Here is an 18554-nt window from a genome sequence, read left to right on the forward strand (position 1 = left end):
GGCTTTGAATAGATTGGGATGGAGGAGGAGTGTTTGCAACTGTGTTTGTCAAACACGGCTTGGTGCTGCAGTGAGTCGTTAGCAGTCGTAGTAGTAAATCTGCCATCGAATTGCGGCATAGTTTCTGAAATTAAGAGTATATGTAAATAGTTCTTCTAAAGTTGAAGACCGATTGTCTATTACCATTAATAGTAATTACCACTAATGTGAATCACCACTTTGACGTGGTGGAATCTTTTTTTTGTGTATTTGAGAAGAACACTAGATTTTTTCAATTTATGTTCGAATAATCCCTCTCACGACAATCTGCGAGTCTGGAATCGGTACAATCAGCAAAAAAATAGAATATATTAACACGCATCTGTGAAATATTCTCGGGAAAAATGCAAAATGAGCTTGATACCTCCATTATAGCTTTCGTGGAAATTCTGGATTTGAGCATGTAATTTTCGTCAAGAGGGTCCTTCTTTAAGGGGATTAATTCCCCCTTTTGTATATTTACGCAAATATTTTTACGCTGATAATCTTTGAGTAGTATCTTTAGACTTAATAAATTTTATATATCGGAGAAAAAATGAAAGGGAGATTTATAATATGCATACATGGTTCTTCAAAAGTCCATTTTAAGAATTTCGGTTACTATTTTTATGATTTTTACTAAAGACGGTTTAAAAGAAATTACAATGGAGTTAAAAAGGGAACTTTTTTCTACGGCTTCCTTCGCGTTATGAAGAACAAAACTAAAATTTCTCTAATTCGATATTTTTCACTTTTTCAAACTTCACTATAAAACATTAGCTTCATATTGAATATTTTGCTAAACATTTTATCCGATGTGATCTCTTTTGATTTAAAGGAATTCGCGTTGCTTTATCCAGTTTCCATAGGTATTTTACTAGAGTCTCTTAGAAATCTTTGTCCACAGATCCAGCTTGGAATTCAAAACTTGAACCGCTCTTCAATGGTACTTTGGAAAGTTGTTCTCCAAATCCTTGTAATAACAATGGAGACTGCTTTTCAGATGACACAGGACATCATTGTCATTGCAAAGGCGTTTGGAAAGGTGAGTTGTATCCGTTCATTTAGACATGGTTTCTTTGTTTAAGAATAGAAGACTGCCCCATTGCACTGTATAAACAATAAGCAGCTGGTTGTGATAAAACTAAGGAACAATACAAAAATATTGAGTGTTATTACTTCTTTTTTTGTAAGCGTTATTAATTACAAATAAAATTAGAGCAGAAATTGTATTTTATTTTTCTAAATGAGTATAACAAAGCCCAACTGGCCTACGGCATTTTGAAAGTAATTTAAATACTAAGAATGAGAAATCTAGCTACTGAACATCACAAAATATTTAAACCTCATAAAAAGAAAGAGCGTAAAAACTATAAAAACTTTTTAGAGATGAAAGGTATAAGCTGAGAAGTAGTTACCTAAATTTTATCCAATTCGGTAAATGGTTAAAGGAAAATATTTCAAAAACAAGATCCACGTCTTCAAATTTCTCTGAATTTATTTTATTTATTGAAATGAAACAAGCACAAAATTGTTTCAAGGTATTTAATTAAATAGAATTAACTCTTTCGAAAATCCTTAATTAAATTAATCATTATCTTGCTAGTCCATTTCTTTTGAAGCTGATTTCGTCGGTATATCAATAACTTATTGAATAAACATAATTATTCTGCTCTATTGAACGTAGTTTCTACATCTTAATGAATTTCTTGCAAAAGAAAACAAAAGAATCTTGCTAACCCATAAGACCTTTGAAACTAACCCAAAAAACGTTTAGCTTAACTGACGGATTAATACATCATCGATAAATATTCATCTGAAACCGAACGAGGTACTGCTTATTGAGCTCTGATCCTCAAAGATTAATTTAAAAACAAAGTTTTTATGATGGAAGTAAAAAGCTAAATTGAAACTTAAGATGAAAAAAAATCATTAAAAAGTTCGTTGTAACGAACTGTAGTAAGGACCGACTCGGCTCAATAGTAACCGAAACTCTAAAAAACGGAAATTTGATATCAATACTTACATCAAAGGATTGCACTTAAATGCTGATTTTACATATGTAACATATATAATGGGTAATATCTTACCCATCAAAAGTTAAGAGCCTAAGAAAATTTACCTTATTTTAGAAAATAGGGGGGCTCTAGTGCCCTTTTTAAGTGACCAAAAAATTGAAGGGCACCTAGGCCCCCTCCCACGCTCATTTTTTCCAGAATTCACTGGATCAAAATTCTGAGATAGTCGTTTTATTCAGAATAGTCGAAAGACCTAATAACTATGTCTTTGGGGACGACTTATTCCCCCACAGTCCCTGTGGGAGGGGCTACAATTTAAAAAATTTGACCAGTGTTTACACATAGTAATGGTTACTGGGAAATGTACAGACGTTTTCATGTTTTTTTGGTTGAGGGGAGGGGTTTACGTGGGAGAATCTTTCCATGGAGGAATCGGTCATGGGAGAAGGAAATTTCCATGAATGGGGCACAGGGTTTTCTAGTATTATTTAAAAAACAATGAAAAAATAAACATGAAAAAGTTTTTTCAACTGAAAGTAAGGAGCAACATTAAAACTTAAAACGAACAGAAATTGCTGCGCATATGAAGGGTTCACCTTTTCCTAATACCTTGCTCTTTACGCTAAAGTATTTTTAGTAATTTTAACTATTTATTCTAATTTAAGCTTTAGTGTAAAGAGCGAGCTATTGACGAGGGGGCGAACCGCCTCATATAAAAAATAACCGTAATAAAAATATACGTAATAAAAATATTCGAATAAAGAAGTTCGAATATAGAAATTCGTGAGTTACGTATATTTTTTATTAATAAAAACGTTCGTAAAAATTAAAAATTCTAGTTGCCTTTTTAAGTAACCAAAACATTGGAGGGCAAATAGTCCTCCTCCCCCGTTTCTTTTTTCTTAAAAATCTTCCGATCAAAATTCTGAGAAAGCCATTTAGCCAAAAAAAATAAATGCAAATTTCGTTTTAATTATTCATGTGCAGAGAGCCAAAATTAAAACATGCATTAATTCAAAAACGTTCAGAACTTGAATAAAAAAACAAGTTTTTTTTAACGGAAAGTAAGGAGCGACATTAAAACTTAAAACGAACAGAAAATACTCCGCATATGAAAGGGGCTGTTCCCTCCTCAGCGCTCTGCTCTTTACGCTAAAGTTGTTTACTGTTCTAAAAAGTGAAGTTGAGAGAAAGAATCAAACTTTAGCGTAAAGAGCAGGGTGCTGAGGAGGGAACAGCCTCTTTAGTATACGAAGTAATCTTTGCACGTTTTAAGTTTTAATATCGCTCCTAAATTTCCGTTAAAAAAACTTTTTTTTTATTTAACTGCTTCGGAGCCACTCTATATATATATATATATATATATATATATATATATATATATATATATATATATATATATATATATATATATATATATATATATATATATATATATATATATATATATATATATATATATATATATATATATATATATATATATATATATATATATATATATATATATAGATATATATATATATATATATATATATATATATATATATATATATATATATATATACTACTACTACTACTACTACTACTACTACTACTACTACTACTACTACTACTACTACTACTACTACTACTACTACTACTACTACTACTACTACTACTACTACTACTACTACTACTACTACTACTACTACTACTACTACTACTACTACTACTACTACTACTACTACTACTACTACTACTACTACTACTACTACTACTACTACTACTACTACTACTACTACTACTACTACTACTACTACTACTACTACTACTACTACTACTACTACTACTACTACTACTACTACTACTACTACTACTACTACTACTACTACTACTACTACTACTACTACTACTACTACTACTACTACTACTACTACTACTACTACTACTACTACTACTACTACTACTACTACTACTACTACTACTACTACTACTACTACTACTACTACTACTACTACTACTACTACTACTACTAATAATAATAATAATAATAATAATAATAATAACTCACTGCAGCTCCAAGCCGCCTGAGGCCAACACAGCTACGCACACTCCTCCTCCAACCTAATCTATTTAAAGCCTCCCTCTTTAAAACCTCCCAGGAAGTTCCCATTTCCTTTAAATCTGTATTTATGACATCCTCCCAACCCAGACAAGGGTGACCTGCTTTCCGTGTAGCCCCAGACGGTTGGCCAAAAAGGACAATCTTCGGTAATCTGTCATCCTTCATCCGTAGAACGTGGCCTAGCCATCTCAACCTTTCTTTCATTATAGCCCCAGAAAGCGGGATTGAACCACAATTTTCGTACAACCTACTGTTTGAAATACGGTCAGTCAGCCGGGTACTCTCTCTCTCTTTCTCTCTCTCTCTCTCTATATATATATATATATATATATATATATATATATATATATATATATATATATATATATATATATATATATATATATATATATATATATATATATATATATATATATATATATATATCGATAAAACTAGTGCAAATAAACAACTGATTGTATTTCCCTATGTTTGTATGATTATAGAAAACTAGCACTTTACTGAAAACACAAAATATATTAGTTTTGATGAAGTAAAAGCGAACTGATTAACGACACTTTCAACAGTATAAAAATAAAATATTTTAGGAATGTTGCTTAATTTTTTTTTGTTTAATTTGGCATCACTTCAGCAAACTGAGCTTTGTCCAATGATTGACTCTCTTTTTGGTTCTGAAATGGACATTTGAGGATTATTTTGATGACAAGTCCCAAGCCGGAAGCCATCTTGATAGTATTAGCGCTATAGACTAGCTTCTAGCCTTAGAATTTTATTAGAGCTTAAAATTATTCTTTGTTTAGAGAGAAATAACCGGATTTCCAGAGTTCATGTTATGGTTTATTTGTTCTTCATTTTGAGCCTTACTAAAGAATCTTTCTTAAAATTATATAATATGAAAAAAACTTCGTTTTCTTAAAGAGTTAAAGAGGCTGCGTCCCAAAGTCGAACCTTAAAACGTACAGGAATTAGAAGAGGCAGTTGGGGGGCTGCCGCCCCCCAAACCCCCAGCTTTTAAAGACTCTTTTGTACAGGTTTTTTGTTTTTTTGCTAACCCCCAGCTCTTGGCTTCGGAAAGGCCCTCTTTTAATTAACAAAAAATTGAAATGAATGAATAATGGAATAACTTCGAAAAATGTTAAACACAAGAGGACAGGAGAACCATTGCGCCGAAACTAGTAATTAGTAACAATGAAGTCCCCCCCCCCAAAAAAAACAAACCTGTACAAAAGAGTCTTTAAAAGCTGGGGGTTTGGGGGGCGGCAGCCCCCCAACTGCCTCTTCTAATTCCTGTACGTTTTAAGGTTCGACTTTGGGACGCAGCCTCTTTAACTCTTTAAGAAAACGAAGTTTTTTTCATATTATTTCTGTACGTTTTTCTACAATCCATGGTGGATGTAATTTAATAATTCCTGTACTGCTCGTACAGGAATTAGGAGAGGAAACCCCCCCCCCGCTTTTAAATCATTGTATAAAATAGAAAAAAAATAGATAGAATGACCGAAATGTTTCTTTTGCTCATAAGAAGCTAATATTCTGTTATCTCTCAAATGATAAGCTGTCCAGGTGTTATCAAAAAATTTTCTGGAATGGAGCTGGATTTTTATGATGCTTGCAGTCATTCTCGCCGTGCCGAGCTGATTATTTTGATGTACTTGAATGTTGATATTCGTAACTTTTAAGAATTTCAAAAATTAACATGGGACTATTAGACTATTAGGACTATAAGAAGACTATTAGGAGAGGCAAACCCCCCGCTTTTAAAGACTCTTTTGTACAGGTTTAATTTTTTTTCATATTAATTCTGTACGTTTTTCTACAATCCATGGTGGATGTAATTTAATAATTCCTGTACTCCTCGTACAGGAATTAGGAGAGGAACCCACCCCCGCTTTTAAATCATTGTATAAAATAGAAAAAAAAATAGATAGAATGACCGAAATGTTTCTTTTGCTCATAAGAAGCTAATATTCTGTTATCTCTCAAATGATAAGCTGTCCAGGTGTTATCAAAATTTTTTTGATGTTGTGAAAAAAAATCGCCCGTAAGGGACTTGAACCCTTGACCAGAGGATTAAAAGTCTCACGCTCTACCAACTGAGCTAATAACTTGCATGTGTGTAAATATAACTTCTCAATAGCTTTTAAAAATTTCAAATTAACATGGGCTCTTATGGAGAGAAATCCATTAATTTAAATAGCTAATGGGTGGTTTCTGGAAAAACCGGAAGGAGTTATCGGATCAAGCTGAAATTTCGCGGATAAGCTCCTGGGCCGTAGGGGACCTTAACTTGTGAATTTCAGCCCGATCGGACAACGTTAAAAGGGGGGGGGGGTTGGAGGGTCGAAACTTTCGGGGGGTTAAGATTTTCCTACGAAACTTTCATGGGCACTTACTCGGAGAATTCCGCATCGAATGAGTCTTCGTACACCCAGATCCGATGTCGGATGTGACATGTAGGCGTGGCGAAAAAAAAAGTAAATGAATTTTAAGTGGCTATGCGTGGTTTCTGGAAAACAGGGAAGGAGTTATCGGATCAAGCTGAAATTTCGCGGATAAGCTCCTGGGCCCTAGGGGACCTTAACTTGTGAATTTCAGCCCGATCGGACAACGTTAAAGAGGGGCTTGGGTTGACAGGTCGAAACTTTCGGCCAGATTTTCCCCATGAAGAAAAAGTTGGAGGGGGATGAAATTTTGCAGGTTTCTTAGTTGGAGCTCGGGCTACGAAATGCATCCCTCCCCATCCGTCTGCGACCACTGGAACCGAAGATCACTTAACATTGTCGTGTGTCGCCTCTTTATAGAGGCACGAGTGTGCCTCCTTGATATTACTCACTATTAGTAGTATAGTTGGTGAGACCAAGATGTTACCTGATAAATTAATCTATTATTTTTGTATTTTGTTCAAAGACTTTGCGGCTATTAAAATAATATTTATTTTTATGCTTAAGTTCTTGAGATAATTTTAATTGCAAACTGAAAGTTACTGATATCACAGCTGCCATTAAACCATGAGAATCGTTATAGATTAATTTGTTGTTGTCAGGCTACGAGCTCACTTTTGACTCCTAAATCTATATTTTTGTTTTTTATATCTGTCTTTTGTGTTTTCAGTTAAGCTTTAGTTTTTTTATAATCACACAAACGAAGGAAAATCTCATCAATTGACTTATTTGCACTAGTTTCATCGATATATGTTAGATTGGCTATGAATCAATAATTTTTGCTCATTTTGAGTTTCAACTTCGCTTTTTACTTATCTCAGAAAAACTTTGATTTTTTTAAAATTAATCTTTACCTGTTTTTAATATAAAAAACCAACAGCACGTTAAAAAAAAGTATTTGTATAACTTAGGTGATGAATGGTATACGTTGGATATTACTAAGGTCCAATTGCCTATACTTTATGTTAGGTTCAACATCTCCCGCGAGCATTAAATGCCCCTCATTTCTGCAAGATTTGCCGTACTGCTTAAAAACATGCCTATTCTGTTGTTTCTTAACACAGCAAGATAGGAAATTCATAGGAGAAAATTCCAGCCGTTACTTGAAATATTCAGCTGATACAGAATTGCCGTCTATTTCCCCAGACAAATTTTAGGGTATTGCTTTTGAGATGCGACACTTTTCGGTAAAAATTTCAACCTTTTATTTCAAGCTGGAAAGACGTGTTTCCGAATTTCCCTTTTTTTAGCTAGAGATTTGAAGCGCTTCTAACACACGCTGCTGAATATTCCCATTTGAGATTATTTTTTCATCACTTTAAATAGTTTAACAGTGATCTGTTTCTTCTCCAAAGAATAATAGGTAGCTTAGCTATTCAACGATTGTAAAATGTAGAAATGTTAAGAAAAAATGCAAGAAGAAATAGATCGGTTTTAAGTTTTATTTGCATTAACCATACGATCAAGTTTGCCATCAATTTTGAAATCTTTGATTTCTCCTGAATGCAACATTAATTCAGTTGCTAATAACATAACTTGTACCTTTAACTTACGAATTTTGTCTGGTATTGTATTTTTTTTATTATTTTTTTGATGGATAACGACTTTGTGAATGTCTCCTAGATAATTTCTTGGTATTGCTTCTTCTTGGCGTGAAAATCCTTTCCTTTTCCAACGATAAGGAAAACCTTGTTTATATACTAAAAGGCATATAAACAAATCAATTTTTATGGCTTCTTGAACAGCAGAGTCTTCTTAATATGTGAGATTAATTTATAAAAAAAACAAGTTTTTTTTAACTGAAAGTAAGGAGTGACATTAAAACTTAAAATGAACAGAAATTACTTCGTATATGAAAGGGGCTTTTCCTCCTCAACGCCCCGTTCTTAACACTTAAGTTTGACTCTTTCTCTTAACTCTGCTTTTTAAAACAGTAAAAAACTTTAGCGTAAAGAGCGGGGCGTTGAGGAGGAAGAGCCCCTTTCATATACGAAGTAATTTCTGTTCGTTTTAAGTTTTAATGTCGCTCCTTACTTTCAGTTAAAAAACTTGTTTCTTTTATTTAATTTCTGGACGTTTTTGAATTAATGCGTGTTTCGATCTTGGCTTTCCGCGCATTAATAATTAAAACGAAATTTGCGTAATAATTTTTTTTTTTTTGCTAAATGGATTTCTCATAGTTTCAATCAGAAGATTTTGAGAAAAAAAGCAAGGAAGGAGGCCTAGTTGCCCTCCAATTTTTTGATTACTTAAAAGGGCAGCTAGAACTTTTAATTTTTTACAAAGGTTTTCATTAGTAAAAAATATACGTAACTGACGAATTAACTTACGTAACGAACTTCTATATTCGTATGTTTTTATTGCGCATATGAAGGGGTTCACCCCCTCGTCAATACCTCGCTCTTTACACTAAAGCTTAAATTTGTCCCAATTCCTGAAGAATGACCCTTGAATAACAAAGGCCGGTATTACGAGGAGGTAAACTCCACATATGCGTAATAATTTCTGTTCGTTTAAATTTTTAATGCTGTTCCTTACTTTCAGTTGGAAAACTTTTCATTGTTTCTTTGAATAATGCTAGAAAATCCTGCGCCCCCTTCATTGAAATTCTCTTGCCTTATGACAAATTGCTCCATGGAACGATCCTCCCACGCAACCTCCTCAATTTCTGCCCCATCAAACACAAAAAAATCCCCCTGAAAACGTCTGTACGCTTCCCAATAACCATTACTATATGTAAACACAGGTCAAAGTTTGTAACTTGCAACCCCTCCCACGGGGACTGTGGGGGAGTAAGTCGTCCTCAAAGACATAGTTATTAGGTTTTTCGACTATGGTGAATAAAATGCCTATCTCAGAATTTTGATCCGGTAATTTTGTGGAAAAATGAGCGTGGGCGGGGGCCTAGTTGCCCTCCAATTTTTTGGTCGCTTAAAAAGGGCACTAGAACTTATGATTTCCGTCAGAATGAGCCCTCTTGCGACATTCTAGGAAGACTGACTCGATAGGATCACCCCTGGAAATAAAAACAACAAAAAAACAAACAAATAAACACGCATCCGTGATCTGTCTTATGGCAAAAAATGCGAAATTCCACATTTTTGTAGATAGGAGCTTGAAACTTCCACAATAGGGTTCTCTGATACGCTGAATCTGATGGTGTGATTTTCGCTAAGATTGTATGACTTTTAGGGGTGTTTCACCCTATTTTCTAAAATGAGGCAAGTTTTCTCTGGCTCGTAACATTTGACGGGTAAGACTAATCTTGATGAAACTTATATATTTAAAATCAGCATTAAAATTCAATTCTTTTGATGTAACTATTGATATCAAAATTCCATTTTTTAGAGTTTCGGTTACTATTGAGCTGGGTCGCTCCTTACTACAGTTCGTTACCACGAACTGTTTGATTCGTTGCCACGAACTGTTTGATACGCTGCAATTTTCAGAGACTTTTCAGGAACAGGAATTATGTACAAGTTCCACAGTCCGACTCTGATGAAAGATGGGAAAATTGCACGTTGATTGCGTACGGAATCCACAGCGTCTGCAACAAATTTTGCAAAGAAGGCATCGGTTCCGCTGCTCAGTCTGAAAATTCTTCCTTACGATGTCTTCCTGTCTCATTCGAGGACCACCTGCTTTTCGTTTGGCCCTATATGTATGGCCAAAAAGACGATGTTATTCTATTTTTCATATAGCTTACTCTTTGAAACACGATCTATCAAACCCGTATCTACGTTGTAAGGAAGGCTTTAAAGGAAATGGGAATTTTTCGGGATGGGGGTAAAGAGGAAATTTTTGAATAGAATGGGATTCAGGAAGAGTGTGTACGGCTTTGTTAGCCTCCGGCAGTCTGGTGCTGCAGTGAGCTATTACTAGTAGCTGTAGAAGTAGTAGTTATTATGAAAATTTTCTTCCTCCTGTAAATATCAGATTTGGTTGAAACTATGTCTACAGGGGCATCGTTTTGGGGGTGGGTTAAGGGGGGCAGTTGGCTCCCAAAAATTTGGAGAAGATAACTGTTATATAGCCTATGCCCCTTGAATATCCGGATATCAGCCCTTACTCCCCTGTATGTCTGAGAAATTTCTTATTCGGCGAGAACCAAATACTAGTCCTTGTCTGTAAAGTATTTTCGCGCCACTAAAAGGATTAATTCTTTAAGACTTCCATTGAACGTCAAATATTAGGAATTTATACAAATAGCGAAAATACTTTGTTTCCCTTAGATTGTTTATGAAACAGTGAAATAAAACGACTATATTTGAGGCTTTTCTTTTTCAATGGCAGTTTAAAACGTGACTATTTAATGGTATATGTCCTAATAATGTGTTTCTGTATCTAATAGAAAATAAAAGTTTACTTTGATCAAGATTTCTGAGGACCTAATTTATTATTGCTTTTTTTACAATGCTTTCTCGCTCGAGGTCTTTATAATAACTTGTATTACAAAAATTAACGTAGTCTTTAGTTGTTATTGTTTAAGAGTATCTTTACTCTTAGTATCTTTAAGTTTGTTTAACCCTGTTTTTGGAAATTTTTGTACTTCCGGAGATAAAAAGGATTTACATTTCAGAATACTTCCTCTCTGATGTGCCACATGCTATATTGACCTTTCATTTTCATTTGTTTGTAGGTCCTTTCTGCACGATTAATGACTGTTACAGTTCTCCCTGTGATCGTGGCTTCTGTGTTACAAATTCAACTACATGGTGGTGTGAATGTGAGGAAGGATTTAAAGGCAAAAACTGCTCCGTTCCTAAGGAACCTTGTGATTACAATCCTTGTGGAGGAAATGGTCTTTGCAGTAATTTTGGTGAAGATTTTCGCTGTAAATGTTATCCACAGTGGCAAGGTTAGTATCTGAAGTTTTAATTTCAGATGTGCGTGCAACTACGTACGTCTGTGGATGGTCGTTGACAACTAGAGGGGATCATTCATTCGAAAATTAAAATTTTTTATGCTATATTTTAAGGGACAACAGTGCTAGGACGAGAATCAGCCTTCCTCCTGTGCCCTTTTTTGTTCCTGAGCTGCCCCGTGAGCCGCCCTGGCCGAGTGGGTTGGTGCGCTGGATTCGGGATCCCTTGTCTGAGAGGACGCGGGTTCAAATCCCAGTGTACCCAATTCTTCGATTTGGGACGGGGGTCAGTGGCGTGACTCTGTAAGCTTAGCCAGAGTCGACCCAGCTCTAAATGGGTACCTGGAGAAATCTGGGGAAGGTAAACAGGAAGGGTGTGCGAAAGCACAGGATGGCTGCCCCCCCCCCATTGCACTTCCTGGCTGAAGGGCCAAGAAACGGAGATCAGCACCGCCGGTACGGACTGTAAAGTCTAATGCCGTATCCTTTACTTTTCTTTTACCCGTATCCCCCGCTCTATATTGGCATGTCAACAAAATTATAGACATTTTAATTAATGTAGTTGTAAGGTCTAAAATATACCTTTGGGGGTTACATAAATAACGCAGCCTCAGGGGCAAGGCTAATACGTTATGCAAATTGCTCCCATGGGCCCACTAGCTTCAGCATTTGACCTACCACTGCCTTGCCTACCATTGCTCTTCTAAAATTGGACATGATCTTAAGAGTGATTATAGCTCGTAAGCAGTAAAACTTTTTTAAAGATGCCTACAATTAAACTGCATCAATCGAAAAACAAATAGGATCTCAAAAATGTTTTAAAGACAATATTTTGAAGAAACTTAAAGAGTGAAAAGTAAATAAGGAAAGTCTAAAACTACCAGTAATAGTCATAAACAATCAAATCTAAAACGAACAGAAATTTCTTGTAGTGAATAAAGCAAACTTAAAACGATCAAACATTAAAATTAATCTTCGTCAAGTTTACCTAGTCTGGTATTAATGTATAAATAAATTTTTTCAAACTTAAAAATAACGTAAAATGAAAAACTCAGTCAAACTTGACCTGAAGAGAAATTAATACAAATAAGAGCAGGACGCCACCACCTCAAACCCTTTGAAGGCTAGAGTTTCATTTGTGTTTTAGTGAAATCGATTTATTTTGAATAGTATGTTTTTTGTTTGTTTGCCATAATATCAGGAAAAAAAACAAAACAAAGGAATTAACTTATTAATATTTACAAATAAGAATGGGCTACCACCCCATTAAACTCACTAAAAGGTTAAAAGTGTCAGTTGCACTTTACTGAAAACAATATATACTTCCAACAGTGTGTAGTTATTTGCCGAAACATCAAAAAAAAAGGAAATCGCAATGCTAATCAAGGATATAGGAAAAAAAAATATATTTAGAGCAATCAAAATTGTAACTGTCAGTTTAATCTCATTACTTTGAAAGGACCTTTTCTTGTAAAAATTTCCCTCTTGATTCACGACATTCCAAATCTGTGAGTCAATAAATGATTCAACGATCGATGTTCTATACATTCGAAAGGAGTGTATTTAAAAGGAAGAAAATATTGATTAAAAAACAGTATATCCAAATAGTTAAACTAGGTTGATTACTTAAAATATAACGGCATTTGGGAAAAAATTAATACTTTGTAGTTTCATCAGCTTTTGGTACAGCAATGTTGCAGTGATAAAAAAAATCGTTAAAACATATTATGTTTTCAGTAAAGCGCAAATGACATTTTACCATTTAAGAGCTTCCACTTCTATTTATGGCAATTTCTGTTCATTGGGGGGTTACCTTGGTTGTTCTTGTTTCTCTGTTCGTTTTCGGTTTAATTTACTCATTAATGGTAAATATTTAATATTTTAAAGGTTTTCTTAATTATTCATTTAATTTCTTTTTGTTTTAGGCTTCGTTTATTCATTCTCAGTAACTTCTCTTCACTTTAAGTTTGACATTTTATTATATATATCTTCAATCCTGCTCATCTCGAGTTAAGATATCGTTCTTTATTTTCTTTGACTTTTTTTTTCAATAGTGTATATTCTTATAAACTTTGTAGAGTATTGGCCCTTTGCCCGTTAGCACTTAATTTAAATGAAAAAATTATGAATTTTAATGCGAAGTGTTGCTTTAGGACCTAATGGCCATCAGTTGAAGAGTCCTAATGACCCTTTTGAGCATTAATGATCTTTTTGTGTATTGTGGCCAAAAGTAAAAATTATGAGACCAAACAAACGAATTTATGCTAGTAAAATCAAACTTTAATCCTCTACCAGAACCAAGCTAGCAGCTCGAAGATGCTCGCTTGCATATTAAATTACTTTAAGGATTTTTTCACGCTTTGACAACCCATGTAAAAGGCAAGTATACAATACATCTAGCTTAAAAATCTGAAAAGTGTACATAATGTCTTTTAATTTTCGGCTATGTATATTTCAATCCTCTCTTCTGACACCAGCATTGTTCTATACCTTCGTACAAAATAGTCAGTCTTAGTTGGATATTAAACAAAAAAAGATTTTTTTAGTGAAAGTAAGGAGTTACATAAAAACTTAAAACGAACAGAAATTATCAGTGTATGAGGGGGGCCTGCTCCCCTGCTCAGTTCCCCGATTTTTATGTTAAGTTTGACTTTTTGTTTTGATTCTTTAAGAATTACTGCTGAAACACAAAGACTATTGAATTGGCAAAGAAGTATCTTTAAAGTGGCGTAAAACGTTAGTGTATAGAACGTGGAGTTGAGAAGTGGGTAACCCCCCTCATATAGGGAATAATTTCTGTTCGCCCAAAATTTTAATGCGACTCTTTACTTTCATTTGGAAACGACTCATTTTCTTTATTTAATTTCTGATCATATTTCAAATCACATCTAGGCTTATCCAAGATATGAGGGTGCTGCGTCCCCTATACCCTCCACTCCCCCATTGCTTGCTGTTAAATTCTTTATATCAGGACTTGTAAATTTGATGGCTGCAAAAAAATCTGCCTAAGGATTAACGCAGTTTATCTGACTCTTTATTTCTTTTATGTTGTAGTAAAGACTAAAGCGATCAAATCCATTTGTAAAAAAAAAAAAGAAAAAAAAAATGAATGACAGAAGGTTAGCGGAGAAGAATTTGAAACTGAGTTCAATTCACGAATGAATCAATACAGTTGCGAAAGTATTTCCCCTTTTTCGTAAATGGTACAATTTTTCTTAGGCTCCTAACTTTTGTTAGGCAACGTCGAAGTTATCAAATTTTATGTTTTTGAATTACCATAAAAATTTTATTCTTTTAATGTATGTCTTGCTATCAGAACTGATTTAATTTTTTAGAACTCTGGTGCCGTGAGCACGAGTCTCTCCTTGCTTTCAGCCCATTTCTATATAACTCTTTAAAACGTAAAAAACAAACATGAAATCCAACATATCCTTTTCAACATCAATAATAAAATTTGCTGATACCACTTGCCTCCTCGCTCCTGGAAAAATTCCTGACGATATTCAAAATGCCCGTTCACTTCTTAATCTTTTGTGCCAGTAAGTACGAATGTAAATTCTTACGTTACAAAAAATATATTTTATGCATTAAAAGTTTTATGTAATGTTCAGGCTTAATCAAAATAAAATGAAAAATAGAGATTAATTCATACCTCCTCTTCCCCCAAAATCACTGTACATACTTATATTAAGCATCAAGTGAATCAACTTGGTTAAATGAAGCTTAGTAATAAGTGTCTACATTAACCGCTTATTTTATATGGACTACTTAACTTTTACTTAACATTTCTGAAATTGGAAATTTCAATTTATTAATTTTCAATAATTTTAAATTGATTAACTATCTTCGGATTTTCAGTCGAAACCGACATTGCCCACTTTGGATCGAAAATGCGAATCTGTATTACAAAATGACCGAAAACAACACTTTGCTGTGGCAAAATATTTTTGGTCACTTAAAAAAGGGCGCTAGAGCTTTTAGTTCCTCTTCGAATGAACCGTCTCCGTATTTCCTATGGCCAGTAAATCGGTATCATAACCCTGTGAGTAAAAAAAAACAACAACAAATAAACGCGCATCTGCGATCTTCCTTCTCGAAAAAAAGTATATAAATTGATCATTTTTATGAATGGAAGGTTTAGAACACTAAAATAAAGTTCTCTAAAATGGTGAATTTGAATGCCTTATTATCATGAGGACCACTTGCCCCTTACGATGTTCTCCCCCTTTTTAGAAAATCAGGCACTTTTTCTTAATCTCGTTGCTTTTAGTGCCTATTATGATGCGTAGATTCTAATTTGATGAATTTTTTTACTGTTGGAATCACCATAAAAAGCAGATCATAAAATTGTTATCAGAATATTTTATTAGAGTGTCGGTCACTATTACCATGGTTGCTCCTTACTTACAGTTTGTTACTGCGAACTGTTGATACAATTTTTATCTACTCGACGTTTAGGCAGGTAGAAAAATATTGACCGTTGACATTCTAAAGCAATTTTCCTAAAGACATCCATCGTTGAGAACAAATGTCTAGCTAGAGAAAGAAATAAGCAAGCTAAACAAAAGATTTTTATTCTCGAGATGGGGAGAAAGCTTCTTTTTACAATTGATCATTAGAGCATGAACAAGAATCGATGCAAGCCGAGACTACAAAACGGAGAAAGTCATTAAGTTAAAAACAAGGATGCATAAATTTGCCTAATACTGGACGGAATAGAAAATCAAGTTCTGCTTCTCTTCTTTTATGCTTCGTCACCTTGGTGCTAATACGACCTTCATTTTCAAAGAATTTTTTTTAGTTAAACATTGTTCTATCACCTGAATAACAAGTCTGCAGATTTTCCCTCGATTAAGATCCTTTTTTTCTATTTGTGTTCAAGGTTTTAAATTATGCGGCTACTAATTTACTTCCTGTTATCTTTTTAAGTATTTCTTCGAATTTTCACAAAGCTAAACATGGTAAATCCCCACAATAATAATATCCATACGAGGCTGCAACAACTACAGTAAAAATAACAATACAATTTGTTTGCCTTATTTAGACTGTATTTACAGAAGGTGTACCCATCAACTAACCCTGCGACGATCAGAGTCAAAACAGAAGACTTAATAAATAAAGAACGATATTTCTAGTGTATTTCCTCCTTGGGACACCTTGTGTAGACAGGACGGTCGTAGAAACTTGGGAGGGGGCTCATTCAGTCAGAACTTGAAATCTTTTTAAGGGTCAAACTGATTGAAAAAGTGAGTGTGTCTTCTTGTTATAAGTAGTATATAATTCCTTGTATGGAATTTAGTTAGTTGGAAAGTAAGAGTAAGTGCTATAGTTTGATTTTTGGAGCCATATTTCTAACCAAGCCTTTGTGAGGGGATGGGTTTAAAAAATATCATCAAAATATTCCTGAAAAGATGTGTTTCAGAGGTCCAGACTTGTCAGAGGAGAAGGGTGCTAAACTCATGGCATCATGAAAAAAGATTTAATGCCCTAGCGATAACAAAGTAAACAGTGATGGGTTTCCGACGACTTTTGTTAATTACTATCTACTATTTTACCCTACATCAGAGGTATCTCATTTCGAAGACTAATAGCTTCCATTCGTTTTTTAGTTTTTTCCATAATATTTTGTTTCTCTATGAAACTATGGGGACAGTTAGGGTTTTGAAGAATTGGGCTTGAACAGATGGTTATTTTTCCAGAGGTGATTTGGTGATTTGGTTTTCGAAAAGAGAATTTGGCAAGTGTTATTCGACTATTTCACAAATTCACTTATACTGGGAATAAATAAGAGTGAAGTGGTGATGTTAGCTAGCGAGAAATTCGATCAAGTGGATAGCTTCACATATCTGATTACTATATTATTAACATTGATTGTGGATGTAGTGAATATGAAAACAGAAGAATAGCCAAGGCGCAGGATATTTTTTCACAGTTGAAAGAAAAATCGGAAGAATTGGAAGATAAGCCTGCGAAATAACATTAGAATTATTTGAAGCCACGGTAATGATATTGGCTAAATATGACTCTTAAATGTCGGTGCTTCGAAAGGATAAGCTGTGCGAAGAATTTGGTTAGATCAAACTTTCTAAGACTGTCATGGAAGAAAGGTTGAGGTTACTAGGCCATGTTCCGCTGATAAAGGATGACAGATGGCCTAAGATTGTTCGTTTTGGCAATCTATCTAGGGCTAAACGAAAAGCAGTTTGTCCTTAAAGTGGGTGGCAAGAAGTCACAGACCAGGATTTAAAGGCAATTAGAACTTCTTTGGAGGAGATAGAGATTGAAGCGGTGAGTAGGTTGGATGGTAGGAGGAGTATATACGGCTTTGTGGGCCTTAGGTGGGTTGATGAGTTGTAGTATTCTCAGAATTAAAGCGTGATAGATTAAAGCCTATTGGTATATTTGAATAATAAAAATAATAATACTTTACTTATGACCGACTTTTATACAAAACAAGTGGAGTAAATTACACTAAAAAGGAAGAAAAAATAATACACAGAAACGTATATAATTAAACCTTAATCACTGACAAAAACTCACGGATAATGTTATGTTTTGGGACTAGGGACACGAAGGCATGTCTTATTAAATTAGCACTAAGCAACTTAAATGATTGAATAATGTCAGCATCACCATACTTCTCAATAATAGAAAATTCAAAATAAAGAAAGTATTTATGGCTGACATATATATATATATATATATATATATATATATATATATATATATATATATATATATATATATATATATATATATATATATATATATATATATATATATATATATATATATATATATATATATATATATATATATTATTTTATATTTTGTATCATTATATTAATATTTATATATAAATATAAATATATTTTATATTTAAATTATTTTGTATTTTATATTATTTTATAATTATTTTATTATACATATATATATATATATATATATTATTTTTATTATTGTAAATACGTTGTTTTTATTATTTATAGACCAAAATTCCCGTTTACCAGGCTTTGTAGTTTCTAAGAAAAATTCTTATTCGGTCCTATTTTGTAACCCTGAACAGGGATTTCTCATTACTTTAGATATAAAAAGCCGAAGAGTTA

The 18554-nt window shown here is 33.7% G+C and overlaps 1 protein-coding gene across 1 annotated transcript in view; it reads left to right on the top strand.

Annotated features, from left to right (window-relative positions):
- LOC136033733 (uncharacterized) overlaps positions 1-18554 on the top strand; it is a 189509-nt gene that overhangs the window by 119358 nt on the left and 51597 nt on the right. Inside the window, exons 15-16 of the mRNA XM_065714626.1 lie at positions 926-1063; positions 11224-11442. Coding sequence (XP_065570698.1) covers positions 926-1063; positions 11224-11442 — 357 coding nt within the window. The remainder of the gene's footprint in view (positions 1-925; positions 1064-11223; positions 11443-18554) is intronic.

The sequence above is a fragment of the Artemia franciscana genome, chromosome 12, assembly GCF_032884065.1.
Source record: "Artemia franciscana chromosome 12, ASM3288406v1, whole genome shotgun sequence".
NCBI lineage: Eukaryota > Metazoa > Arthropoda > Branchiopoda > Anostraca > Artemiidae > Artemia > Artemia franciscana.